Raw genomic sequence first — 26,830 nt, 5'->3', positions numbered from 1 at the left:
CTGTCCTGGGAGTGGGTGGGCTGTGTGGCCGGGGGCTTGTGAGGCCTCCGTTAAGTCTTTCGCAGTTCCCAGGCCATCCTCACAAAAGCCCTCTGGAGACGCATCCACAGGTGTGGCGGCCCAGGTGCCCAGAGTGGGGTAAGTAGAGGGACCAGGCGCCGGTGGCGGAGACCCACACATCCCGTCCTCAGCTGGGAAGGAGCTTGCTTGGGGCAGTGCTGCAGTGTGAGACAGAGCTGCAGGGGGAGGGTGGGTGTGGGCAGGGAGAAGGTCCCTGGGGCAGATATGTGGTGGGGCAGTCCACAGGCTCTATGTGCATGTCAGCTGGAGAGGGGCTTCCCAGGGAAGGCAGCACCAGCCTCCTGAGGGAGGGAGGCGGGGATGGGCCTTCCCAGTCCTCAGGGGCCGGGGTGTCCCTGCAGAGAGGCTGTCATGCAGGACGTCCAAGGCCCCCGTCCCGGAAGCCCCAGGGATGCTGAAGACTGGCAGGGGCTGGGCTTGCGCAGGGGCGAGGTCGACTTCGGGGGTTCTGGGAAGAAGCGAGGCAAGGTAGGGGCAGCCCCCAGGCCTCGGGGGACGTCTGCCTTGCCCTGGAACCCACGAGCCCGCATTTCCTTCCCGGGAAGCTGAGTGCCAGGGTCCTCCTTACCCCTGGAGTCTGCTCCCCTGTGGCGTGTTCAGAGCTCCCAGACAGGCAGAGTTCTAGGCTGGAAAAAGTGGCTCTGGCCGGCCTCGGACCTCCCTGCAATGACCGGGACCCCTGAGGTCACCTGAGAGATCTGGAGGTACAAGGTCAAGTGCATCCAGGGCTCCACCTCTGTCCAGTGCCCTTGGCTCACGGAGGGGGATGCCAGCCCAGAGAGGGGTTAGTACTGTCCAGGTCACACGGCAGGTCAAGGGAGGACTGGCCCTGTCCCAAAAGGAGTCTTGTGGGGCCTCTCCCCTCCTGCTACCTGCCCCCAATGCCCAGCACCTCCCTAGCGCCCCCCTGCGTCCAGCCCTCTCGATGGCCAGAATCTCCCCAGTGCCCAGTGTCCCTGTGTCCAGGCCCTCCAATGCTCAGCAGCACCCCCACACCCAACTGTGTGCAGCACCCCCAATGCCCAGCAGCTCCCCAGTGCCCTGTGCCCCTGGTGTCCAGGACCTCCAATGCCCAACACCTCCCTAGTGCCCTGTGCCCCTCTGTGTCGAGCACCCCCTTGCACGGCAGCTCCCGTGCCCCGTGCCCTGAAATCCCTGAGCTGCAGCCCCCGCCTTGCAGTTCGTGAGGGTGCCGAGCGGAGTGGCCCCGTCTGTGCTCTTTGACCTGCTGCTCGCTGAGTGGCACCTGCCAGCCCCCAACCTGGTGGTGTCCTTGGTGGGCGAGGAGCAGTCTTTCGCCATGAAGTCCTGGCTGCGGGACGTGCTGCGCAAGGGGCTGGTCAAGGCGGCTCAGAGCACAGGTGAGCCCCAACCCGTCTGACGGCACTCCCACCTGACACGGCAGCCCGACGCCCTGGCTCTTCAGCCATCGAGGGAACGTTTCCGGAAACGACTCAGCCCGTCCTCTGTAGCACCCACAGGTGCAGCAGTGCCTACCTACGGGACGGGGACCTCCCCCAGATGGGCCTGGCCTTTCCTTAGAGCTGCCCCCTCCCCTTGCAGGGCCTGTGGGCACCTGTGGGATGTCCCTCTCCCACTCCCCCAGGACCAGTAAACCCCAGAGCATATAGGGTGGGACCCCTGGGGAAGCAGTCGGGCCAGCCAGCTGTAGGGGCAGAGTCCAATGACGGCTTTATTAGGAGGCAGCCTGCACTCTAGAACACCCAGGAGAAGGACCTGAGGTTTCAGGGTCCCTCACTAAAGACGTGATTGGCAAACCCAAACAGATATCCCAGCCGGAGCTGGGCTGAGGCTTTGTAATTTGGGAAAACATCCTGGGATTCTGGCCCGGCAGAGGCAGCTGGACAGAGCTGTGTAGGATTTGTCCCGGAGGGAGCCCAGTGGGGGGACATGCACTCCAGGTAGGGTGAGGGTGCTGCTTCACAGATTCTAGGCCCAGCCAGTCCCGCTGCTGAGCAGCCTTGGGTGGGTGCCTTGCCCTCTCTGGGCCTCAGCTTCCCCATCCCACCTTGAGGCATTCCCCAGCACCCACCCCTGGCTCCCAGGTCACCGGCTGCTGATTGGGCCTAGGGGTCAGGGCGTGGGGCCAGCTGGGGAAGCCCTGGGCCTCGTGGCACAGTGAGCCCGTCCTCCGTCCCCACAGGAGCCTGGATCCTGACCAGCGCCCTCCGCGTGGGCCTGGCCCGGCACGTCGGGCAGGCCGTGCGGGACCACTCGCTGGCCAGCACGTCCACCAAGGTCCGCGTGGTTGCCGTCGGCATGGCCTCGCTGGGCCGCGTCCTGCACCGCCGCATTCTGGAGGAGGCCCAGGTGCGCGTCCAGCTCCCAGCACCATGGCCTCTGGGCCTGGAGGCAGGGGCTCGGAAGGGTATGGGCAGCAGTCAGAGCGGGCAGAGCCAGCATGCGGCCGGCAGGTGGCAGCACCGCACAGGGACCGGCCAGTGTAGACCATGGAGCTGGCCCCGGCCTCTTCCTACAGCACAAGGCCCCAGGCCCCAGGCCCTGTCCAAGCCTGGGCAAGCAGCTTTGTCCCCCGTGCTGGGGTCTGTCTAAGGCACGGCTGAGGGAGGCCCAGGCAGCCCCTGGTGGACACCAGCCCTAGAGTCGACAAGGAGGAGCTTCCGGCAGCCCGGCTGCCTCCAGGGTTCTGTCTAAAAGAACCTGCTCCCCACTGGCCCTGCCCGAGTGTCCAAGGAGGGGCGACTGATTGAATCTGGAGGATAAACCTGCAGGAAACCCTTTCAGAGATTTTTCTCGTCAAACTCTGGGGACACAGGCAGAGGGTATGGCCGTGCCCTGCAGACGCCCCGCTGGCCCAGGCGCTGTGTGGCCAGGCCTGGTTTATCCCCCAGATTCAATCAGGCCCCCGCTGTCCGTCCCTCCTTCTGTCTGAGGGCTGGGGAAGCTGGGGCTCAGGCGGAAGCCTTGTGCAGGGCCCCACGGCGTGGTGCCCCAGGCCTGGCGGGGAGGGTCCCGCAGCGGGACCCAGGCCAAGCTGCCTCCCGAGGGCTCAGCCTCGTCTCCCTGAATGGGCACAGGAGGATATTCCTGTCCACTACCCCGAGGATGACGGCGGAATCCAGGGCCCGCTCTGTTCACTGGACAGCAACCTCTCCCACTTCATCCTGGTGGAGCCTGCACCCCCGGGGAAGGGCGACGGACTGACGGGGCTGCGGCTGAGGCTGGAGAAGCACATCTCGGAGCAGAGGACGGGCTACGGGGGTGAGGCCCGCGCCAGCCACCCAAGGAAGCTGCCAGTGGCCAACTGCCTTGGGACCCAGTGGAGATCCAGGAACCAGCCTGTGGGCGGGTGGGATGACCGTCAGGGAGAGTGCGGGGGCGGTTTCCAGGCGGAACGCACCCAGCATGCCTGAGCACCGAGACCTGGGCCGGGGGGGCCTGGGAGGAGATGCTGTCTGGTCAGTGCGGTGGAGGGGCACAGCTGGACAGAGTAGCCCTGGTGGGACAGTGACATTCCCACCAGTGGTGGCAATGGCTGCCTCCCGCCGCCAGCCAGGAGGTAGGCAGCCGCCAGGGGGCAGCGTCACCCGAGAAATGGGCACCACTGTGGCCAGTCCACATTCAAAAGCTGCACTGAGAAACCGCTGCTGTGTAAATAATGTTCATAAACAAAGTGTGTAATTGTTACGACATCTGCGAACTATATACAATATTTAGAAACAAAAAAATAATTCCTTGGGAAGGCCAACTGAGCAGTCTTTTTTTTTTTTTTTTTTTTTGAGGCAGAGTCTCACTGCTGCCCAGGCTGTAGTGCAGTGGCGTGACCTCAGCTCACTGCAGCCTCCACCTCCCAGGTTGCAGCGATTCTCCTGCCTCAGCCTCCCAGGTAGCTGAGATTACAGGCATGTGCCACCACGCCTGCCTTTTTTTTTTTTTTTTTTTTTTTTTTTTTGTATTTTTAGTAAAGACCTGGTTTCACCATGTTGGCCAGGCTGGTCTTGAACTTCTGACCTTAGGTGAGCCTCTGCCAATGTAGCCTCCAGCCCATCCCCCCACCTCATGCCTCCCAAAGTGCTGTGATTACAGGCATGAGCCATTGTGCCCACCCAGCTGAGCCCTGTTCAGATATGAAAACACAAAGTCTCACCAAACTTTGGGGACGTAGGCAGAGGATCCGGCTCTGCGCTGCAGAAGCCCCGCTGGCCCAGGTGCTGTTTGGCCAGGCCTGGTTTATCCTCCAGATTCAATCAGGAGGCGCCTTTCAAAGTTAGGGGCCTGCCTGGGAGCCCGGTTCCCGGCGGGTGATTCGGAGGCGCCTCCAGCCAGTTTGCTTTCTCGCAGAAGACTGGGGCAGGTCCGGGGGGCTCTCTGGGGGCTTCACATTCGGAAGTCTCATTTCTAGCTTCTGTTTGGGGGAGAAACCTGAAGACTCCCTCCTGTACCTCTTCAGTTTGCTGGGTGGTCAGGAGCAGCCTGCCCAGCAGAGCTCCCTCCATGGTCCAGACTCTGGCTCTGCCACGCCCAGCATGGGCGCCTGCCGAGCAGCGGTGCGGCTGCGGGGCTGGGTGCTCTGTTTCCTCCGAGTCACTTTGTATTTTAACAGCCGCAGGCTGGCTCTAGCCACAGGGTGTGTGTGCTGGGCACTGCGGGTTAAAGTTGGAGGCCTCGGCCCCCATACGGCAGGGGCTGTGCTGAGCAGCCTGTGCCACATGGCCCAGACAGAGACCGCAGTTTATTCAGAAGGACCAGCTTTGGGCCAGAAAACGTGGCGGCCTGAGAACCTGAGATCTGGGTGGTCACCCCAGGCAGAGAGTCCTTGGGCTTCACAGGCGTCCTGTCCACAGGCACTGGCAGCATCGAAATCCCGGTCCTCTGCTTGCTGGTCAATGGAGACCCCAGCACCTTGGAGGTAGGGCCCTGGCTAGGGACCCCTGGCTGGCTGGAGCCCCCTGGAGGGGTGTGGTGGGTTCCAGGCACCCCTGGGACAGGGCTGGAAGAGATGGGAGCACCTCTGCCACCTCATCCAGATGGCGCGGGGCTGATCTGGGGTCTGTGCTCCCCCATCCCTCCACACCTCAGAGGATCTCCAGGGCTGTGGAGCAGGCTGCCCCATGGCTGATCCTGGCGGGCTCAGGGGGCATCGCTGACGTGATTGCTGCCCTGGTCAACCAGCCCCACCTCCTGGTGCCCAAGGTGGCTGAGAAGCAGTTTAAGGAGAAGTTCCCCAGCGAGCATTTCTCTTGGGAGGACATCGTGCGCTGGACCAAGCTGGTATGTGCTGCCCCCTCCCCTGGCCTCCCAACCCCTCCTGTGGGAGTGAGGCTGGTTCTCTGGGAGAGCTCCTGCCTATGCTGCCTCCAGCCACCCCTCCCACCTCATGCTGCGGGGACCCCCACCCACTCTTGCTTCAGACCCACAGGGAGCAGAGGGGCCCAGGCAGCCCCCTGGTCTGCGGGTAGTCCCAGGTTGGGCCCGGTGGGCAGTGTGCACGCAGGCTGCAGGCTGGCACTCGCTCACCTGTGGACACTGCCTGTGCCTCCACATGGTGTCGACCGTGGCCTGCCCCTGCCCGATTGGGACTCTGTCCTGGCACCCAGCTGCAGAATATCGCCTCACACCCGCACCTGTTCACCGTGTATGACTTTGAGCAGGAGGGTTCCGAGGAGCTGGACACGGTTATCCTGAAGGCACTGGTGAAAGGTGAGGGCGGGCAGGGCGGCCTCGGCAGGTGCCATCGGGCGGCTTGGGGTTTGGCGGCCTGGCCAATGTTTACGATGCCGCCTACCTGCCCCTTCCCAGGGAAGGCAGCGCGTGACTCATGAAGCGCTCTGTATTTGGCAAGTTTTATGACTTTTTTTTTAACCACAATTTAAAACTATACCCAAAGCTCTCAGCTCCGTGGTTTTTAGTCTATTCGCAAGGTGGGGCAAGCATCACTGGTCTCTAATTCCGGAAGCCTTTGTCGCCCCAGGAAGAGCCCATACCCCCTGGCGCTCACTCTCCATTTTTCCCCAGCCCCTGGCAGCCACCCGTCTGCTTCCTGTCTCTATAGATTTGCCGACGGGCGCTTCGTGTCCGCAGCTCCCGGCAGGCGGCGAGAGGGTTTCACGGTTCATCCGTGTTGCGGCCGATGCCGCGCCATACCTCACACCTTTTGTCAGGCAGTCAGGTTCCAGCCTGTGGCCAGACAGCGGTGTCTGCACCCGTTCATGCGCTGACGGAAACTTCTGATGAGCATCGGATGTGCTTTTTATTGGAGACAAACGCGTGCTGAAGGGCCGGCTGCCACCAGGCAGACACAGCCCCGGCAGGGAGGGGCGCTGCTGAGCCTGGGTTGGGGACCCCTGGAGTGAGGAGCCATTCTGGGAAGGGTGTCTGGACTTCGGGTGGCTCTGGGTTTAGCAACCTTACCAGGACTAGGAAGTCAAAGGAGCCTCCCCCGCCACTTCAGGAACCCCCCAGCTCTTCTCACGAGTCTCAGTTTGGTCCCTGTGGCCTGATAGGGGCACAGCAGTCTCACAGGGTCCGTGGTTGTGGAGGCTGAGGCTGGAAAGGACAGTGGTCTCCAGCAGGGGTGCCCAGCCCAGATGCTGCAGGCCTCCCTCCAGTGGCCCAGGTGATCTCACCAAGTCACAGCCAAATGCCCTTTGCCCATGGAGGAAACATGACCCAATGTGTCCCCCAACAATATCCATGGGAAGGGGGTCCTGGGCCTTCAGTGCTTGAAAGTGGCCTCCAGGCCCAAGGGATCCTGTTAGCTAAGGAACCCCCTCACGATGGGCTGCCCTGATGCAAGCCAGGGCAGCACTCCATGGCTCCTAGGCTTGGCAACAAAATCTCTTGCCCCCTGCTGGTGGCCAGAGCTGGCGCGTGTGCCCCCTCCAGTCCCAGTGTGAAGTTCCCGTTTCTGCGTCTCTAGGAAGCCTGCCTTCGGGCCCCCTGTGCCCTGGCGCTGTCAGACCCTCAGCTCCACCCTCACTAGCACCTGCCTGCTCTGCCCACAGCCTGCAAGAGCCACAGCCAGGAGCCGCAGGACTACCTGGATGAGCTCAAGCTGGCGGTGGCTTGGGACCGCGTGGATATCGCCAAGAGTGAGATCTTCAACGGGGACGTGGAGTGGAAGGTGCCTCCTAGCTGCCCACTGGCCTCCCATCCTGCCCGCCCACCTCACGCTCCTGGCTCAGCCTGAGCTGCCCACACTGCCTGCTCCTGCACCCTGCCAGCTGCTTGGCCAAGCCCATTCTGCTCAGTGTTCCCAAAGTCCAGGGAGAGACCAGGCCACGGCACCGCCCGGGCTTTGGCCTTGTTCACTGGCCCAGGGTGCCGGCTGTCCCTGAAGCCCAAGGGGGTTGCAACACTCCCAGCATTTGCTTGCAACTGGCCCCTCTGTGTGTGCCCCAACTCGGTGCAGGCTGGGGTGCGGGAGAGCGGGAAGGTCTGGGTGACCTGGCCACTCGCGTGGGTCCCCTTGCTCCCTGCTCTCTCCTTCCTTGGGCCTGCTCGTCCTGTCTCTGGCTCACTCTCCTGTCCCCCTTCCCTTGGGTGCCAAGTCCCGTGACCTGGAGGAGGTGATGGTGGACGCCCTGGTCAGCAACAAGCCTGAGTTCGTGCGTCTCTTTGTGGACAACGGTGCAGATGTGGCTGACTTCCTGACGTATGGGCGGCTGCAGCAGCTCTACCGCTCCGTGTCGCCCAAGAGCCTGCTCTTCGACCTGCTGCAGCGGAAGCAGGAGGAGGCCCGGCTGACCCTGGCTGGCCTCGGTGCCCAGCAGGCCCGGGAGCCACCTGCAGGGCCGCCCGCCTTCTCCCTGCACGAGGTGTCCCGCGTCCTCAAGGACTTCCTGCAGGACGCCTGCCGAGGCCTCTATCAGGATGGCCGGCCAGGGGGCCGCAGAAAGGCGGTGAGTGGGGCTCCGTGGGGATGGGGGGTGGGAACGGGGCCTCAGCGGGAGGCCAACACCCGTGTCCTCCAGGAGAAGGGCCCAGCCAAGCGGCCCACGGGCCAGAAGTGGCTGCTGGACCTGAACCAGAAGAGTGAGAACCCCTGGCGGGACCTGTTCCTGTGGGCCGTGCTGCAGAACCGCCACGAGATGGCCACCTACTTCTGGGCCATGGTGAGCCGAGGCCGTGGGCCCGGCGTGGGTGCGGGTGCGGGGAAGGGGCAGCCTCCTGAGACCGGGTCTCCTAGGGCCAGGAGGGTGTGGCCGCCGCTCTGGCCGCCTGTAAAATCCTCAAAGAGATGTCGCACCTGGAGACGGAGGCTGAGGTGGCCCGAGCCATGCGCGAGGCGAAATACGAGCAGCTGGCCCTCGGTGAGTGACCGGCCGGGGCCAGGCTGGCTCTCAGTGGGTGACCGGCTAGGGCCAGGCCGGCGCGGCGGGGGAGGATGTGATAGAGAGGTCAGACGGAGGGGCCTGGGCCTCACCAGGGCCGCCTGTTACCGCTGTGGGGCTCCAGGTGCCCTCAGTGGCCTCCTCTGCAGGAGAGGACAGCTGGCTCTGCCTGGGATGGAGGCAGCCCCAGACCCTGAGTGTGAGACCTCGGGGCACGGCTGAGGAAGACAGCCTCCCGCCCTGGGCATACACCGGACCTGCCTCGGGCTGAGGGACGTTCAGCACGGTGGAGGCTCCCCTCATTCTGCTGGGGGAGGGGAAGAGCTGGAGAAGGACGGAGGGTCAGGAAGGGCCCGAGCAGGCCAGGTCGGGGCAGAAGACCTGGCTGGGCTCTGGGAGGTGAACGCAGGGTGCAGCCGCAGAGCGGGGGACGGAGGACGGGGCCGGGGGCCGGGCATCGGTGTCCTAGCGCCAGGGCCTCCGGGCAGACCTCTTCTCTGAGTGCTACAGCAACAGCGAGGACCGTGCCTTCGCCCTGCTGGTGCGCCGGAACCGCTGCTGGAGCAAGACCACCTGCCTGCACCTGGCCACCGAGGCGGATGCCAAGGCCTTCTTTGCCCACGACGGTGTGCAGGTGAGTGCCAGCTGGCCTGGGGAGGGCTGCCTGGGGGCGGGGCAGGCAGGCGAGCTGGGCCCAGCTTGAGTTGATTCCCCAGCCGCAGCTGTCCTGTCACTCCCGTCCCCCACGCGGAGGGGTGGCGGGGCTTCTGTCATGGAAGGCGTCCGCCTGGCTGCCTCCACCAGGCACACTCCCCCGCTTGCTCCTTCCCAACCCCCAAGCCCAGCCTTTTCCCTAGTGAAGGGCACAGCCGCTCAACCCACACCCCTGGGAGGAGCACCCAAGGACCGTGCCCCCTACCAGGACGGGGGCTCCAGGAGGGAGGGCTGGGCTGGGCGCCCCTTCAGCTCACGGGGCCTGGGACCCGGGGCGCGGCCATTTCTGGAGCAGGGCGCAGTCTGGGCAAAGGTGCAGAGGTGGAGCCAACAGTTTTGCCTTCGCCTCAGGCCTTCCTGACCAGGATCTGGTGGGGAGACATGGCTGCCGGCACGCCCATCCTGCGGCTGCTGGGAGCCTTCCTCTGCCCTGCCCTCATCTATACCAACCTCATCACCTTCAGGTGGGTCAGGTCTTCGGGCTGCCCGCCTGGCCAGGGCAGGCCGCAGCGCATGTGCCGGAGCCGTGGGGAGGGCCTGGGCTTCGCCAGTGCTGGTGGCAGCCTGATTCTTGCCCCCTAGTCCAGCCTCCCTGCGGGTCCTGCTCCCTGCAGCCCCTGCAGCCCAGTAGGCGCTTTGATGGCCGAGTGCCTGGAGCTGAGCAGGTGCCTCTGGGAGCCCCTCCTGCGGGCCCTGAGCTCTCCTGTGCTCACAGTGAGGACGCTCCCCTGAGGACTGGCCAGGAGGACCTGCAGGAGCTGGACAGCCTGGACACGGAGAAGAGCCTGCTGTACGGCCTGCGCAGCCGGTGCGAGGCAGGCGGCCGGCGGGGCGGCTGGGAGGCTGGACTCTGCTGGGGCCCCCAGCTGGGCACCAGCCTCACCACCGTGGCCTTCTCTGTGGCACAGGGTGGAGGAGCTGGTGGAGGCGCCGAGGGCTCAGGGTGACCGAGGCCCACGTGCCGCCTTCCTGCTCACACGCTGGCGGAAGTTCTGGGGCGCTCCCGTGACTGTGTTTCTGGGGAACGTGGTCATGTACTTCGCCTTTCTCTTCCTGTTCACCTACGTCCTGCTGGTGGACTTCAGGCCGCCCCCCCAGGGCCCCTCAGGGCCCGAGGTCACCCTCTACTTCTGGGTCTTCACGCTGGTGCTGGAGGAAATCCGGCAGGTCGGTGGCCCCACTAGTCTGGTCCCCTCCACTCAGCAGCTTCTGGTTGGGCAACCTAAGCTTGGTTCTGCCCTCTTGGGGTGGGGCGCCCCATCTGTAGAACAAGAACAGCATGAGGGCCTCCCATCTTCCCAGTCACTAGTGGCCTTGATCCTGGTCGAAGACTGAGCCCTGAGCCCTGCTCCAGACTGAGCCTTGATCCCTGCTCCAGACTGAGCCCTGATCTCTGCTGCAGACTGATCCTTGATCCTTGCTCCAGACTGATCCCTGATCCCTGCTGCAGACTGAGCCCTGATCCCTGCTGCAGACTGAGCCTTGATCTGTGCTCCAGACTGAGCCCTGATCCCTGCTGCAGACTGAGCCCCGATCCCTGCTCCAGACTGAGCCCCGAGCCCTGCTCCAGACTGAGCCCCGAGCCCTGCTCCAGACTGAACCCTTAGCCCTGCTCCAGACTGAGCTCTGATTCCTGCTGCAGACTGAGCCCTGGTCCCTGCTGCAGACTGAGCCCTGATCCCTGCTCCAGGCTGAGCCCTGATCCCTGCTGCAGACTGAGCCTTGATCCCTGCTCCAGACTGAGCCCTGATCCCTGCTGCAGACTGAGCCCCAATCCCTGCTCCAGACTGAGCCCCGAGCCCTGCTCCAGACTGAGCTCTGAGCCTTGCTCCAGACTGAACCCTTAGCCCTGCTCCAGACTGAGCTCTGATTCCTGCTGCAGACTGAGCCCTGGTCCCTGCTGCAGACTGAGCCCTGATCCCTGCTCCAGACTGAGCATGACCCTGATCTCCCTCGTCAGAGTCCAAATCCTGACCTGTATCACAGATTGAGCCCAGACACCGAATAAACTGACTGCAGACACTGGGCACAAAGAGCCCTGGCCCCAAGTAGAGATTGACCCTAGCTTCTGTCCCCAGACTTAGCCCTGGAATAGCTTCAATTGACTCCCAGTCCCACTGGTAGCCTGGGCACTGGTCATAGATGGAACTCCGACCCCCATGGCTGACTGAGCCCTGCTCCTTACAGATCAGAGCTTGTCTGGGTGGGGCTGACCCCAGCCAGGGGGCCCGGACTGCTCTCAGTGGACTGCCTGCCTCCCTCCCAGGGCTTCTTCACAGATGAGGACACACACCTGGTGAAGAAGTTCACCCTGTACGTGGGGGACAACTGGAACAAGTGTGACATGGTTGCCATCTTCCTGTTCATCGTGGGAGTCACCTGCAGGTCTGTGGGGCCCAGAGGCCATGTGGCCTCTGCAGGGCTTGTGGGCAGGCTTCCAGATGAAGCCACTCAGGCTCGGTAGGTGTGGTGTTTGCTCCTGTGGTCTCAGCTACTCAGGAGGCTGAGGTGGGAGGGTCACTTGAACTAGGGAAGTTGAGGCTGCAGGAGCCATGATCACACCACTGCACCCTGGCCTGGGCGACAGAGCCAGACCCTGTCTCTTAAAAATAAATAAACAAAAGACAAAGCCACTCAGAGCCACTCAGGAGTCCTGGCCTGGCCCTGACCATGCCTGTAGCCAGTGTGCTGTGTGTCCCTGGGGAAGCCTCTGCCCCTCTCTGGGCCTCGAAGCCACGTCAGCCTCCTGTCCTCCAGGATGCTGCCCTCAGCGTTTGAGGCTGGCCGCACGGTCCTTGCCATGGACTTCATGGTGTTCACGCTGCGGCTGATCCACATCTTTGCCATACACAAGCAGCTGGGCCCCAAGATCATTGTGGTGGAGCGCATGGTGAGCCCCCCCCGGGGGCCCTGGCCCTGGGCGGACTGCCAGCCCCCTGCCTGAGCCCCACCCGGCCGGCTGCTGACACCCCTCTCTCTGCTCCTGCCCCGTGGAGATGAAGGACGTCTTCTTCTTCCTCTTCTTTCTGAGCGTGTGGCTTGTGGCCTATGGTGTGACCACACAGGCGCTGCTGCACCCTCACGACGGCCGCCTGGAGTGGATCTTCCGCCGGGTGCTCTACCGGCCCTACCTGCAGATATTTGGGCAGATCCCACTGGACGAGATCGATGGTTTGCACACAGCTGGGGCTGAGGAGGGGCGGGGGGAGCAGGGGCGGGGACCTAGTGCAGCCCTGTGTTCACAAGCCCTGGGCATGAGGCTCCTCAGTGGGGTCTGTTGGGGCCATGGAGACCCCAGCCTGGAACAGAGATTGGAAAAGTGGCTGAGACCTGGTCCCCAGGCCCCCTACACCCCAAAGGGCCAGGCCCAGTTCCCCAGGCAGAGGCAGCTCCAGTCACGGAGCCCCAGCCTGGGGCGCTGGGCTAGGAAGCAGACGCAAGGAGACCCCAAGGCAGCCAGGGCTGGCGGCCTCCTGCCTGGGGAGGCTGAGCGGCAAGGCTTGCGCTGGGGGTGGTCTGTCGGGGGCAGGCACTAAAGGCACAGAGTGTGCCCCAAGGCTGCCCCAGCCATCTTCTGGGGTCTGGGCCCTCCGGCTCTCCCCACGGCCCCTGGCCTCTGCCGTCCCACAGGGCCCTGCTTGGCCTAAGTGCCCTGTCGACCACTCGCCCACCAAAGCCCCCACGCCTTCCTGCTGGTAAGACCCCTCCACCATGAGGCTGCTCCTAAAGGCACCCTGCTTGCTCCTGGGGACCCAGTCTGTGTGTGCGTGGCCTGTCTGTGGCTGTGGGTGTCCCCAGGCTGACCCCTGTAGCTGGGTGGGGCTGGTGGAGGCTCCAGAGACTTTCCCATAAGCCAGCGCAGTGGGTCAGAGCTGCTTGGCCATGGGGGCCTCAGTGGTGATGGGTTGCGGCGAGCTCTGTGGTGGGGCAGGGACCTGCGCAGGCCCCAGGGGTGGCTGGGACTCGATGAGGAGCCCCAACTTGGGAGGTGACGCACCCCTCTGGGAAGGTGGCCCAGCAGCCAGCCAGCCCCTGGGACCCTCCAGGGGTGCCTCAGACTGGAGATCAGGCAGAGAAGATGCAGGGAGCCCATCTCTCGGGCAGCGTCCAAGGGCTGGGGCTGCCCGGCCATGGGGCAGTCATAGCAGGACGTGCTGCCCAGGCCTGACCCCGACTCTGTGGAGCATCGCTCAGGACCCTCGATAAATATTTGTTGACGGGATGATGGCCAGACCGGAGCAAACACAGGCCTCCGGGGACAGGCGGGGGCGACGCCGTGATGGAAACCGTGACTCCCAGCGCGGCTCATTTCCTTGGGCTGTTTTCTTAGCCCCGCAGCCCCTCCTGACATTTCAGTGTTTGCTCAGCACAGGCATGCGTTTTCCAGGCCATTAGTTTAAGCAGCCCCTGCCTGCCTGCGACCCCGTCATCCTCAACATATGTCCTCCATCGCTGCCCCGCCACGGGGCCCCTCGGGGCAGGAGGGGCTCTAGACAGGCGCCTCCAGCCAGGGCAGGCTTGGGGGCCCCCTTTCTTGAGTAGCTGCATCAGGGCAGGGTCGGGAGGCCCCCTTTCTTGAGTGGCTGCATCAGGACAGGGTTGGGGTCCCCCTTTCTTGAGTGGCTGCATCAGGGCAGGGTTGGGGGTCCCCCTTTCTTGAGTGACTGCATCAGGGCAGTGTTGGGGTACCCCCTTTCTTGAGTGGCTGCATCAGGACAGGGTCGGGGGCCCCCCTTTCTTGAGTGGCTGCATCAGGACAGGGTCGGGGTCCCCCTTTCTTGAGTGGCTGCATCAGGGCAGGCTTGGGGGCCCCCTTTCTTGAGTGGCTGCATCAGGGTAGTGTTGGGGTACCACCTTTCTTGAGTGGCTGCATCAGGGCAGGCTTGGGGGCCCCCTTTCTTGAGTGGCTGCATCAGGACAGGGTTGGGGGCCCCCCTTTCTTGAGTGGCTGCATCAGGACAGGGTCGGGGTCCCCCTTTCTTGAGTGGCTGCATCAGGGCAGGCTTGGGGGCCCCCTTTCTTGAGTGGCTGCATCAGGGCAGTGTTGGGGTACCCCCTTTCTTGAGTGGCTGCATCAGGGCAGGCTTGGGGGCCCCCTTTCTTGAGTGGCTGCATCAGGGCAGGGTCGGGGTCTCCCTTTCTTGAGTGGCTGCATCAGGGCAGGGTCAAGGGTCCCCCTTTCTTAAGTGGCTGCGTCAGGACAGTGTTGGGGTCCCCCTTTCTTGAGTGGCTGCATCAGGACAGGGTCGGGGTCCCCCTTTCTTGAGTGGCTGCATCAGGGCAGGGTCAAGGGTCCCCCTTTCTTAAGTGGCTGCGTCAGGACAGTGTTGAGGTCCCCCTTTCTTGAGTGGCTGCATCAGGGCAGGGTTGGGGTCCCCCTTTCTTGAGTGGCTGCGTCAGCACAGGGTTGGAGTCCCCCTTTCTTGAGTGGCTGCATCTTTGGAGGGCCAGTCCCAGCCACTCGTATGAGGGGACGGGCCTGGCCATAGCTTCCTTTTCGATGGGAAAAGGTGGGGACACAGACTCCGAGGCCCTCTGCCCAGAGTGCTGCCTCAGGGAGGTGTGCGGACCTCCGAGCCCCTGTGTTCTCCCTTAAGAATGTGGGGGGTGATGAGAAACCTGCAACAGGGCCCGGCCTGGCTGCACAGCCTCACGCAGACATGGCCAGCAAGCAGGCCGGGGAGGGAGGGAGAGCAGAGCTCCCTTTGCTGCTGGGCAGAGAGTTACTCACTAACACATGCTGGGCAGAGAGGAAAACTGAGTCCCAGACAGTTCCCCCACAGCCTGTGGGTCCCCTCAGAGCCCAGAACAACCCCCTGCCCCACTCAGCACACGTGCCAAGCCAGAGCTGGGGCTGAGCTGTGGTGATGAGCTTGTTCTCTGGGGCCCCAGGCCCCAGGGACAATTTAATTTCCAGCCAGGCCTGGTGGCGCCTTCCCAAATCACAGTTTGGGGGAGGGTGCAGGGGTCTCATTCCTCAGAGCTGCTTTTATCAGACAGATTTACGGCTTCACAAACAGGCTCTCCAGGCTCGCCGTGGCCCGCCCCTCCAGAGTGCAGGGAGGAGAGGGGTCATGAGTCCACCCAGGAGCAGATTCATGGGCTGGAGGTGGCCAGGGCCGCAGAGGAGGGGCGGGCCTGGGGTGGGGGCGTGGGGAGGGCTGGCGCTCACTGCCTGCCAGCACACACACACACACTCAATAACTCACACACGGGTCGACGCGCCACAATAACTCACTCGGGAGAAACAAGGCAGGAATTCACCCTGGGAGGGAGGACGGACCCCTGGAGCTGGGGACCCAGGCACAGACGCAGGAATCTGGGAACAGGGAGACCCCCAGGACCCACCACAGGGCAACCTGGAGCTGGTAGGCACCAAGAAGCACTTGAATGTGCATGCATGTGTGGCCAGTGTGATCACAGGCAGACACACACGAGCATGTGTGCCAGGCACCTCCAAACACAGGCACAGGCTCATGCAGACACACAGGAGCGTGCAGGCCGAGGGGAGGGGAGAGCGGAGCTCCCTGTAGTATATGGAGGGGAAATGTGGCCCTGGATGGCCTGGAGCCTGCTCTGGCCTCTGGCTGGGACCCTGAGCACCCCAACGCCCACAGCTGCTCCCTCCTCCTTCCTCCTGCCCTGCAGGCTGGGGTGGGGTGGGGGTCTAGGGCTGAGCCCTGTAGGGGAGAAGCAGGGGTGAGGGTCTTGCTCGAAGGGACTGGAGCGAGATCTGCCCCCTCCTGGGTGTCCCTGCCCAGGGCAAGGGAGCTCAGCCTGCAAGCTCCCAGACTCACCGCTTGAAGAATGTTCTCCAGACTTGAGTGGCCCAGTGCGGGGACCTAGGTGCTTAGGGCTCAACCCATTTTGGAAAGGTTGTGGAATCAGTCCCCAGCCTGGGGGAGAGTGACAGATGTCAGTGCCGTGTAGGCTCTGAGGAGTCCTGCAGTGAGGATGTCATCTCGCTTCCTCCGAAGCTCTCCCCAAACTTTCAACAGCAGAGGCTTTTTTGTGGGGAGGGACGGAGGTCTTAACACATGCAACCACCAGCAGAAACCTGTGTCCCGGACCCCTCTGCTCCTGCCTTCCATCTCTCCAAGGCTCTTGGCTCTGCCTCCGGGGCCTGTGGTCCTGGGTGACTCCAGCCCCAGATGGAAGCCCAGCAGACATGGCAGAGGTGGCCCAGGGCGGGGCTTACCACCCGTCTGCTTCTGGTTTGCTGGGATGGGGCTTTTGGTGAAAAAACCCCGTCTTGTGTGAACTGGGACAGTGGGTCACCTACCTGGCACCCCATCCCCTGGGCTTCATCCCCAGGACCAAGCTCTATCTCAGGGCGTTTGCCGGAGGCTGTCCTCGTGGCTGCCCCTGGCCTGGTCTCCACGGCACACTTGCCTTCCAGAAGCCCGTGTGAACTGCTCCACCCACCCCCTGCTGCTAGAAGACTCGCCCTCCTGCCCCAGCCTCTATGCCAACTGGCTGGTCATCCTCCTGCTGGTCACCTTCCTGCTGGTCACCAATGTGCTGCTCATGAACCTGCTCATTGCCATGTTCAGGTGATTCTGCCCCAGCCCCGGAAGACAGGGCCCTGAAGTGGAGGGAGCAGAGGGTCATTCCCTGATACCTGCCCTTTGCAGCCAACCTGGTGCTCCACAGAGGCTGGGGCTTGGTGCCCAGGGCAGATAGGAGGTGGCACAGCCTGGACTGTGGGGTTTTGCTTGCCCAAGGCCATGAACTCTGTGGGCTGCCCTCCCAGTCCCAGGAAGCAGGGCCTGGGTCTTTGGGGGACCGGTGCCCTGGCGAGAGCTCTGGGCTTGTCCAGGAGAGCAGAGTGGGCAGGGAAGACCCCAGAAGAGTGGAGCCCTTCAGACACACCCCAGAGGCAACGCAGAAGCAGTGCTGGGCCTCGGTTTCAAAAGGGGCTTCCGGGTGTGTGGGGACACGCCCCCCGGGTGGGCGTGAGGAGACGGCAGGTGACGGTCTGGCCGTGTTCCCGCAGCTACACCTTCCAGGTGGTGCAGGGCAATGCGGACATGTTCTGGAAGTTCCAGCGCTACAACCTGATTGTGGAGTACCACGAGCGCCCTGCCCTGGCTCCACCCTTCATCCTACTCAGCCACCTGAGCCTGGCGCTGCGCAGGGTCTTCAAGAAGGAGGCTGAGCACAAGCGGGAGCACCTAGGTGAGGCAGAGGCGGTGGGTCCCGGGGCGGGCTGTGCCCCCGAGGCAGGTCGGGAGAGACCCGGGTGCCTCCTCAGCCCCGTAGGCCCTCAGCTGGGCTCTGTGCAGGCTGGCACGGCCGAGCCCCTCCCCCAGCAGCTTGGCTGTCCCTGCACAGGGCCGTCCTTGTCCTCCACCCCCTGGCTGGGTCCCAGTCACTCCTTCCGGCTGGCTTACCTCGCCTGGGGACTGGGCCTGGGCTTTGCCACTGGGGCCCACGTGCTCCGGTAATGCCGGCTGCTGCCCCGGCTTTCCCAGAGAGAGACCTGCCAGACCCCATGGACCAGAAGGTGGTCACCTGGGAGACGGTCCAGAAGGAGAACTTTCTGAGCAAAATGGAGAAGCGGAGGAGGGACAGCGAGGGGGAGGTGCTGCGGAAGACTGCCCACAGGTACGGGTCCTGTCCTGATCACTGGTGGGTGTTGGTCTTTAATCGGCGGTGTGCCTTTGGTGCCAGTGACAGAGGACCTGAGCTGGGGAACTGAGGCTGAAGTGGGAGGGGCAGGGCCCCGGCCTAACTCCCCATCCGGACCTGTGCAGGGCCCTGCTAGGAACCGGCCAGGCTGAAAGGGGCAGTGAACAGGGAGCATGGCGGCCGTCCTGTTGTGGTCTCAGGAGTGGAACTGCCCACCCCTGACTTCCCTCCAGCCGTGGCTCCAGGGGCCTGTTCCTGACCGTCTGCCCTGTCCTGTTTAGCTGGGTAGTGTGCCCAGGCAGGGATGGCACACCAACCCTACAGGGAAGGCACAGGGCACTCTGTACCTGTGCCGGGAACACTTCGAAGGGTCCTGGTCCCACCAGATCGGGCCATGAAGGGGGAAGGGAAAGGGCCAGGGTGCCCCAGACCGGGGCACACAGGGGGGCCTGGGGGATGGGAAGCCTCCCCCACCGAGCGGAGCGCGACGAAGCCATCCACAGCCTGCCCACCTGCTCCTGCTGCAGAGTGGACTTCGTTGCCAAGTACCTTGGGGGGCTGAGAGAGCAAGAAAAGCGCATCAAGTGTCTGGAGTCACAGGCAAGCAAGCCCAGGAGCTCCTCCCTGAGGGGAGGCGGGCGGCTGTGTGGGGCTACCGGGACCCGTCCACAGCCCTGGCCATTCACAGAGACAAGCAGCCCAGAGCCAGGACAGGAGCACCACCGTGGGCAGGGAGGGGAGATGGTCCATCCCCACTTGAGCCGGCTCCCACACCGACACTTGAGAGGCCACAGCCTTAAACGAGGGATCTCACTTTAAGACCCCTCACCTTTCACTCTGAGGAGCCTCACCAACCCCTGCCTTTGAGCAGCAGCTCCTGGAGGGAGGAGTCATGGGGCAACGGAGGCCCTGGCAGGAGCGGGGGGAGGTGGGGAGGCTACCTGTCCCCTGCTGTCCTGAGAGCCCTGGAGCTTCCCGACACGTCTCCCTCCTCCAGATCAACTACTGCTCGGTGCTCCTGTCCTCCATGGCAGACACGCTGGCCCAAGGTGGCGCCTCCTGGAGTAAGCCTGTTTGGGGAGCATGGGATGAGGGTGGGCATGGCACCTACCCTGCAGGTGGGGGACTGTGGGCTGTGCTGTGCGACCTTCCTTCCCTGCCCGGCCTGGGAGTCTCCGATGGCCTTGGTTGGACATGGTACTTCAGGGCAGTGCCCTCTGATGGAGCTCCCTGCCTTGGCCAGGGCAGAATGTGGCTCAGACTCCTGAGGCTCTGCCTGTCATGGGCCCTGCTGGGCTGTCCCGCCCAGCAGGTGAGGCCCCTCGGCCCCACGGGGGCGCTTCCCTAGTTCTAAGAGCACAGGCAGAGGCCTGGTTGGCTCTGGGCTTCCCACCTTTCCCAGGCTGGCCTGTCGGGACTCATTCTGAGGGCCTCGGTGTCCTGGCCCTGGCCTCCCAGTCAGCCACCTCTCCCCTTCCTGGGGTTGCCCTGCTGGCTCCCACTGCTCAGGGGTGCCTTCTTTCCCAACAGGCTCTCGACACTGTGGCGGGGAAAGCCGGCTGGCAGCTGCTGACCGGGAACACCCCAGGGCTGGCCAGCCTCCTTCGGACACTTGAGTTACTTGGCCTGCCACCTGTGGGGCCACCTCTCATCAGCTGGCCACCCCAGGCCTTGTGCACTGACCTTTGCCCACCTCCAGTGGAACCCCCAGGGGGCAGCAGCCCCCAGCAGGCAATGCCCCCACCCCTACCCCAGTGCCTCCCCACAGACCCTCATGCACAGGAACCACTCCTTGGCCCTCCTGATGCCTTCCTGGCCTCCCCAGAGGCACAGAAGTGTCATGGGGCTGCCTCCCCTGACGGGCAGAACTCCCCAGGCGGAAAACATGTGCCCCGCCGTGTCCCTACCTGGAAACTGACCAGACTGCACCAGGGAAAAGCCAGCCCTGCAGCATGATGGGGGTGCAGCCCCTTCCAGACGGGCAGCTACTCTGGGGCCTGCACCCACCCTTGCCCTCACTTGTGTTGCCTGCTAAGACTCATCTTTTTTTGAAATACCAGTGGTTAGAATTTCTGCCACTTAAGACCCAAAAGGTCCTTTGGGACTCAGGAGACTGGTTCCTGGAGGACAGGGCTGGGTGTCCACCGTGTCTGTCGGATGTCCCTGACACCCTGTGGCCAGTACAGGACACACTGGTGTTTATGGCCCCGGGACTCAGCCCGTGCTGGCGTCAGTGGCTGCTTTCCTTCCAGTGGAACCTGGAGAACACTGCACCACCCTGGCCAGATAAAACTGGACCCCAGGCACAGTCCGACACCGACCTGCCCCGGCACCCTGGCTGTCTACTCACCCCAGCCTCTCTGTCCAGACCCATTTCATCACCTTGCTCACCTCCCATGCTGGAATCTGCACCAGGCCTGGGGCTGTTACCGTGTGGGCTTTGGTTGGGGGAGAGCAGACTCTACCTACCCAGGCCCATTGAGGGCACTCACTGGACACCTGCCACTGAGCCACAAACCCTGGAGGAGACCTGGGGTTTCCAGTTCTTGCTGCCACCTGGGTGATGTGCTGGTGAGGGATGCAGGTGCCAGCCACCCTCAGGTGGTCCGGCACAGAGGGTCAGGTGTAGGGACACTGCATTAAGTGAAGCTGGAAGAAGCCAAGCGGGACCCCTTGCTGCCAACAGCGGTGAGCAGGGCCCAGATATACACGAAACCTGAGGAAGTCCCAAAACCTTTATTGTCCCCACCAGGTAGCCAGTGCTTCCAGCCCACACCCCACACCCCAGGAACTCAGCCAGGTCTCTGTTGGGAGGATGATGCCCAGGGCCGCAGCCAGGGCCACCGGTGCTACCTACAGGCAGCCTGCCGGCTTCCTCCCACTCTAGCTGGGCAGTGGCTGGGCTGCCCCTTGGCCAGCCCTCCCGGGAAGGCAGCAGGACGGCAGTGGCCAGCGTGGTCAGGCGGCACCGTCTCCCTCTGAGACCTCGGTGCCTGGGCCCTCGGAGCTGCTGCCCTTGTTCCGGAAGTGGTCTCGACTCCGCTTCCTACTGCTGTGGAAACCAACCGTCTCCACCGGTGGGAGGCCTGGTGCAGGCCCACCGTGGACAGGCCCTGACGGTGCCTCCACCTCCTGCAGGCCCCCATGGGGGCTGCCCCACTCCTCGGCCTCTGGGCTCCCGGGCCTGGCCAGATGGGCCAGCTCCACCGGGCCCTCGCCCCTGTCTGGGGCAGGGCTCCCAAGGCCACCCCTGCCTGGCTCTCCCACTTTACCCAGGACCCTCTTCCTCTCGTGTCTGGTCTCAACCCCTCGGGCTGGTTTGGTGAAGACAACCCTCCCTTTCCCACAGCTGGAGGGGTCCTGGTTGAAGGAGGGCACGCAGTCAGTAGGGGCAGCCACACTCTGGGAGCCCAGGAAGGCCAGGGCAGCGGCCTGATTGCTCTGCTCGCTGACCTCAGTCACATCTTCCAGGCTGTACTTGGTCCAGCGCTCAGGGTGTGCCACGTAGTCGGGGACTGGAGGCACCTTCGGGGAGGCTGGGCTCCAATGGGCCCTGCCCAGGCCTTCCACTGGAGGCTGGCCTGAGGGCGCCAGGGGCCGCTTGAAGCCTCCACTGTCACTCATGCTGGTGTGGGCCACAGAGGGTGGAGCCCGCCTGGCTGCCCCCTCCAGGAAGTCAAAGATGTCATGGCTTCGCTGGGAGAAGGTGGAGCTCATGCCTCTCAGATGGAATGGCTGCACCGCAGATGGGAGGAGGAGGCCTGAGGGGGGTGAGGGCGGCTCATCGGGGCCTGAATCCTCCTCCCCAGGAAGCCCCACTGGGGACAGCGCTTCTACTTCAGCACCGCCAGGCAAGCTAAGGTCAGAGTCCGAGTCACTGAGGGAGACTGCGTCGGAAGGCAGCGTGTCATACTCATGCTCCCCCTCCACGCTGGGGGACAGCTCCTCTGTCCCTGCCTCAGCCATGCGTTCCCAAGACCACGTCACACCTAGACCAAAACAGCCCAGGAAGTTTGTTTCTGAGGAACGGTATTAAGAATGAGTCTGCAGATCGACCGCCCCTGGACAAGGAGGGTCAGCTGACAGACCTGTCCCACACAGGGTGGAGTCCCGTCTCCCCCTCCCAACCCTCCTCTCACCTCCCTTGGCTGCTGGGTCCCAGTGGTTGACACTGGAGTGTGACTGGACAGTCAGGTGGGCGGAGCCTTGATGAAGGTCCTCAGTGGCACAGGTATGGTGGTCTCAGGCCTCGGAGTGCCCCTGGCATGGCTCTGTTCAGCTGCTCAACTGCAGGTGGGAGGGGTGGGGGAGAGGACCATCCTCAGACCGGAGCGAAAATGTGCGAAAGAGGTGCCACGCAGGACTGACCTGAGCCTGGGTTTTAGAGCCCCTGACAGGCCAGAACCCAGGGTAGGGACTTAATTTAATCGTGCCAACCCTCTGCAGGCAGGCTTGGAACTACTAAGCGATTTTGGTAGCAAGCAGCCGCCCAAGGCTTGAACCCAGGGCTGAGATCAGGCAGGAGAGCTACTTATAAGCTGCTTGCTGTGGGGGGTGAGCAGTCGCCACTCCACAAAGAGCAGGCACCTTCCTGGTCATCGGGGAAAAGGTTTGCTCCTATTTGCTGGGAGAGCCCCGGGAGCTCCCAAGACATCTGCGGCCAAGGCCCTGGCATCTCAGGAAAGTGGGGTGTCAAACATCACCTTGAGCAGCCCTCATAGGCAGAGGCAAATCCCCGCAGCTCCTGGAGCGACCTCTAGTGGCCCTCCTCGTGTAACACTCAACACACACATTGCCTTACCAGCTGGGCAGAGAAGTGCTGCCTCCTGCACCCATTTAGTGGTGGAGTGACTGGGTGCCTCGGAGCTGGCATTTCCAGGCCGAGAGGACAGCCCAGCCTCACCCTTCTGCACTACCCTCAGCCATCCATCCACTGACTCTTCTCCTGCTACCAACACTCCTTGCCCGTCAGGGTGACCTGTGTCTCGTGCACCCAAGGATGGGGTCAGAGGTACCAGAAGGCGCTCTTAGTGCCCTCCACCACGTCAAACAGAGGCAGCACTTCAATTCCTCTGAGGCGTGACTCCTCAGTGAAGAAGCCATCCCATAAGTGAAAGGGGCTACCCAGAACCTCCCACTGATGTCCGTTTTAGAGCTGGCAGGGACGGGGTGGGGAAATAATTTGCCCAAGTCACGTGGCATGTTGCAAATGAAGCTGGAGCTCCAACCGGACCCCTGCTTCCCAGATTCGCACTCCTGTCCTCTGCAGCGGGACGCCGCCGCGGCCAGAAGCAGCCTGGACAGCGGGGCACTCCGAGGGGGAGCCGGGGATCGGGCTGCAAGACAGGGACTCTGGGAGTCCGCTTCTCGGAGATCTTGGCGAAATCCGGCAATGCGTGGAAGGCAGAGCAGAGTCCTTCATGCCCGGAGGCTGAAGGAAACCGTCTCTTTCTCCACATGAACGCAGGGCCTGGCCTTTCTCTTCTCTATGTGTCAGCAAGACCTCCCCGCCAGGGAACAAACTCTCTGTGCCAAGTCGGCTCTCGGTGCGAAGTCGGGCTGGACACTCACGAGGATGCCGTGGGTCCCAAGGGCTCGCCCGAGAGGTACGGGGGTCGGTGAGCACAGCAGGGCCTCAGCTGCGCTCGCTGACCTCCCGGAGGCTCACCCGGCCCACGCGGCCCGTCCCTCCTCAACACAAACCTACCAGTTGAAAGGCGGCACGGCCGTCTCCATCTTGGTCGGCGCCGCCCGCCCATGCGGCGCGCTCAGCCCTCTGGGAAACCGAGTGTTCATCCGGCTGAGCGCCGCGGCTTCCACGCCCGCAAAACTACACCTCCCACAAGGCACTAGGCCGCCGCTCCCGGGGACGTCTAGTCGTTTGCGCATGCGTCTTCCTCTCTACTCCTCGACCCCCGCGGCCCTGGCGTCCGGCTCAGAAACAGCCCCGGAACCGCGGCATTTGTTGGAGAAACGAGACCGGAATTGACCAAGGAGAACAGGAAGAGGAGGGGCCAGGCCGACAATTCCCAGAATGCTCGAGGGCTAACCGACAGCAGGGCCGGCTTCCCGTGGTCTCAGCGCCACCTGGTGGAAACCGCGAGAACAGCGGCCGCCTCAGGCAGGAAGTGCGTCATCTCGTAGGGAGGGCGAAGGGCGTTCCAGACACTTCCGGTCATGACCGGAAGAGACGACTGTAGCTCTTCCGGGGCTTCGGGGCATCGAGGCGGGGCTCCCCAGTATCTCACGGTCCCGTTCAGGGCAGACGCGAAGGCGGTCCCGGCCCGAGTTGAGGACGCGGGGTGTTGACCTCTGGGCCACGGGTGAAGGGGGCGGCCCTGCTGGATCCGCTGGCTGGGCCGACGCTTTCCCACCCCGAGGGATTGGCTGGGCCCTGGCTGCAAACTTGCGGGGCGTCGCCCTTGGGGACGCTGGCGGGCCACCCGCGCAGCCCTGGGCCCTCAGCTCTGGCGCATGGGTTCGGGCTCCGGGAGGGCCTGAGGCGGCCCCCGGGGGCGCTGCGGGGAAGCCAGGGCCAGGCCCTTCCGGGTCCCCGGTCCCCCGTCCTCCCGGGCGGGATGGAGGCCGCCGAACGCTCCTCAGGCTTCCAAGTCAGCGTGGCTGGGTGGGCGGCAGCCGGAAGGGTCTGGCCTGCGCCATGCTGGGGAGCCGGCAGCCTCGCCTCGCCGGCCCTCGGTGCCCGCCCCGAAAGGAGAGCGAGGGCCCAGGTTCTCCCCTCGGCAAGCCGCGTCTCCCTTGCCCCCGGGCCCTCGTTGGTTGGCACCTTGTGCCCCTTCTCTGCTGGGAGCGTTCATGCCCCGCACACTCCAGGAATCCGAGTTCCCTTCCCCTTGGCGGCCAGACCGCTGGTCTGTCTGAAAGGCTCGAGGCAGAGCTCCCTTCCCAGGGCCTGCGGTCCTGGCATCCGCTGGGAAACAGGATTCAAGGACCTGCTGTGGCCCGGCCGAGAGAAAAGGAGGGGAAGCAGGGCCCGCCCCCGGCCCCCGGCCTGCTGTGCGCCTGTGGGATGCGTTAGTCCTTAGACTGCTCTTCCCTCCCGACGGAGAACACAGCGGGAAGTGGAGAGGGGCCTCCTTGGACCATCCTCTTCTCCCAACCAGTGCAGGCTTGGAAGTTGGGAGCAGCAGCTGAGGGCCTGCTGAGAGACTCTGTAACCCCCCAAAATGCAGGGCTGGGGACAGTTTCCAAATTGGCCTGCAAAGAGGCTGCTGGGAGCCCTAGACATAAATTCCCAGTCACTCCTTTCCTCCAGGGGTCAGTTAAAGGTGCCAGCACCTTCCTCTCCCCAACTAGGGAAAAGCAGCTGGACCCACAGCAAGCACCACCCCACGCTGTGAGGGAAGATAGGAGAGCCTAGACCAAGCCCATTGGTTGGAGGAGCTCAGACAGGGAAAGGGTGGGGGGAGTGCAGGGGATGCTTAGCCCCAGAGCCTGTCCACCCACCCACTGCTCACTGGTGGGCTGGGTGGGCTCCCGAGGAGGCTGAGGTCTTTCTTCCCCTCCAGCACCTCTGAGATGTGGCTCAGGCCCTGAACCACCAGCTCCTCAAAGGAACACTTACAGGCACTGCATGAGCAGGGCAGAGACCCTCAAATGCTCGGGAGGGGGCAGTGTGTCCATCCTTTACCATCCCTCAGGAGGAAGAGGAGTCCTGCAGCCCCTGCCCCGAGCCCATCTCCTACTGCACTCTGCTGCCCAACCCCTCCTGCCCTGCCCACCCGCTGGCACTGTGCCTCCTGTGTGCCCAAAGGGCAGGGTGGAAGTGTCTGCAGGCAACACAGATCCCCCAGAAGGGCCCTTGCTACCCGAAGTTGCTCCCTGGATTAAACTCAAAAGCAAAGTTCTAAGCAACCCCAGCCAATGGGATGGGCACCTCTCAGCCAAACACATTCTAAAGTAAACCTGAAAAGCTATTTCAGGCCGATGACCATCGGTGCCGCATTATACCCTCTTCCTGTGAGTTTAGGCACAGCTGACCAGCAGTCACATTAAAACACAGAGACCTTAGGCCAGGTGCGGTAGCTCACGCCCGTAATCCCAGCACTTTGGGAGGCCGAGGTGGGTGGATCACCTGAGGTCAGGAGTTTGAGACCAGCCTGGCCAACATGGCAAAACCCTGTCTCTACTAAAAATACAAAATTAGCTGGGTATGGTGGTGCAAGCCTGTGGTCCCAGCTACTTGGGAGGCTAAGGCAGGAGAATCGCTTGAACTTGGGAGGCAGAGGTTGCAGTGAGCCAAGATTATGCCATTGCACTCTAGCCTGGGCGACAAGAGCGAAACTCCCTCTAAAATAAAAATAAAACAGAGACTTTAAGACTCACAAAAAAGACTCTGTAGCAGTAAGATGCCAACGTGACAGCATACCCTGAAAGAAATCGAAGTATTTTACCCCCAAAATATATTTCTTTGACGCGTTTTGAAATTGTCCCGCAAAGCTGTCTCTTGTGGGGAAAATCTAAATTCTATACAGAATCCCCCTCCCTCTCCAGGTCCATTTGCTGACCCAGGAGAGAATTAACTAAGATTCTGGCACCTTTTTAAGTCTGATATGAAACATTTACAATCTGGAGGCTTCATCTGCATAAGAATCTCGGTCTTCACAACTCCTTTAACCCATTAGATAATGGACTAATCCAGAGTCCACTCTGTTGATTCCAGGACTTTAGACAGACTCAGCCAATTGCCAATCAACGAGAACATCTTTTAATCCACCTGTGACCTGAAAGTCCCTCCCTTTCAAGCAAGTTACCCCACCTTTCTGGCTAAACCAGTGTACATCTCAGATGCACTGACCGATGTCTTATATCGCTAAAATGTATACAAGCAAGGTGTAGCCTGACCACCTTGGGCCAGGTTCTCAGGACCTCCTGGGGCTGTGCCACAGGCCTTTGGTGTTCATATTTGGCTCAGAATAAATTTCCCAAATTTTACAGTGACCTCTTTTGTGGACACCAGGGATCCCAACCCACCCACCTCGCCCTGGACCCGACACAGTTCACAGAGCCGAGGCCCAGCCTCGCCGGACTCTCGTGCCCTCTGGCCACCCCGTAGGTCTCAGACGCCGCTG

At 63.0% G+C, this 26,830-nt stretch overlaps 2 protein-coding genes across 2 annotated transcripts; one reads left to right on the top strand and one right to left on the bottom strand.

The window, feature by feature from the left end:
- The first annotated feature begins 367 nt into the window (after positions 1-367).
- On the top strand, positions 368-20,468 carry TRPM5 (transient receptor potential cation channel subfamily M member 5). The gene is made up of 24 exons (XM_074401854.1): positions 368-549; positions 1,262-1,442; positions 2,246-2,412; positions 3,141-3,324; positions 4,908-4,972; positions 5,143-5,334; positions 5,661-5,763; positions 7,068-7,186; positions 7,614-7,964; positions 8,037-8,177; positions 8,252-8,375; positions 8,885-9,030; positions 9,462-9,574; positions 9,826-9,918; positions 10,019-10,277; positions 11,377-11,495; positions 11,868-12,000; positions 12,107-12,281; positions 16,510-16,663; positions 17,107-17,288; positions 17,585-17,717; positions 18,269-18,341; positions 18,739-18,793; positions 19,251-20,468. Exons 1-24 carry the CDS (start codon positions 382-384, stop codon positions 19,355-19,357), a joined length of 3,537 nt encoding a protein of 1,178 aa, XP_074257955.1. The 5' UTR covers positions 368-381; the 3' UTR covers positions 19,358-20,468.
- On the bottom strand, positions 20,463-21,707 carry TSSC4 (tumor suppressing subtransferable candidate 4). The gene has a single exon (XM_010331149.3). It carries the CDS (start codon positions 21,705-21,707, stop codon positions 20,700-20,702), a length of 1,008 nt encoding a protein of 335 aa, XP_010329451.1. The 3' UTR covers positions 20,463-20,699.
- Positions 21,708-26,830: the final 5,123 nt, after the last annotated feature.

This window comes from Saimiri boliviensis, chromosome 6 (assembly GCF_048565385.1).
Source record: "Saimiri boliviensis isolate mSaiBol1 chromosome 6, mSaiBol1.pri, whole genome shotgun sequence".
Classification (NCBI taxonomy): domain Eukaryota; kingdom Metazoa; phylum Chordata; class Mammalia; order Primates; family Cebidae; genus Saimiri; species Saimiri boliviensis.
This window is presented reverse-complemented; position numbering and strand designations above follow the sequence as displayed.

Coding starts and splice junctions, on each gene's coding strand:
- TRPM5 (XM_074401854.1), top strand. CDS start 382: ATGGGCCTTCCCAGTCCTCAGGGGCCGGGGTGTCCCTGCAGAGAGGCT. Junction 12,001..12,106: donor TCATTGTGGTGGAGCGCATG/GTGAGCCCCCCC, acceptor TGCCCCGTGGAG/ATGAAGGACGTCTTCTTCTT. Junction 17,718..18,268: donor CTGCGGAAGACTGCCCACAG/GTACGGGTCCTG, acceptor CTCCTGCTGCAG/AGTGGACTTCGTTGCCAAGT.
- TSSC4 (XM_010331149.3), bottom strand. CDS start 21,707: ATGGCTGAGGCAGGGACAGAGGAGCTGTCCCCCAGCGTGGAGGGGGAG.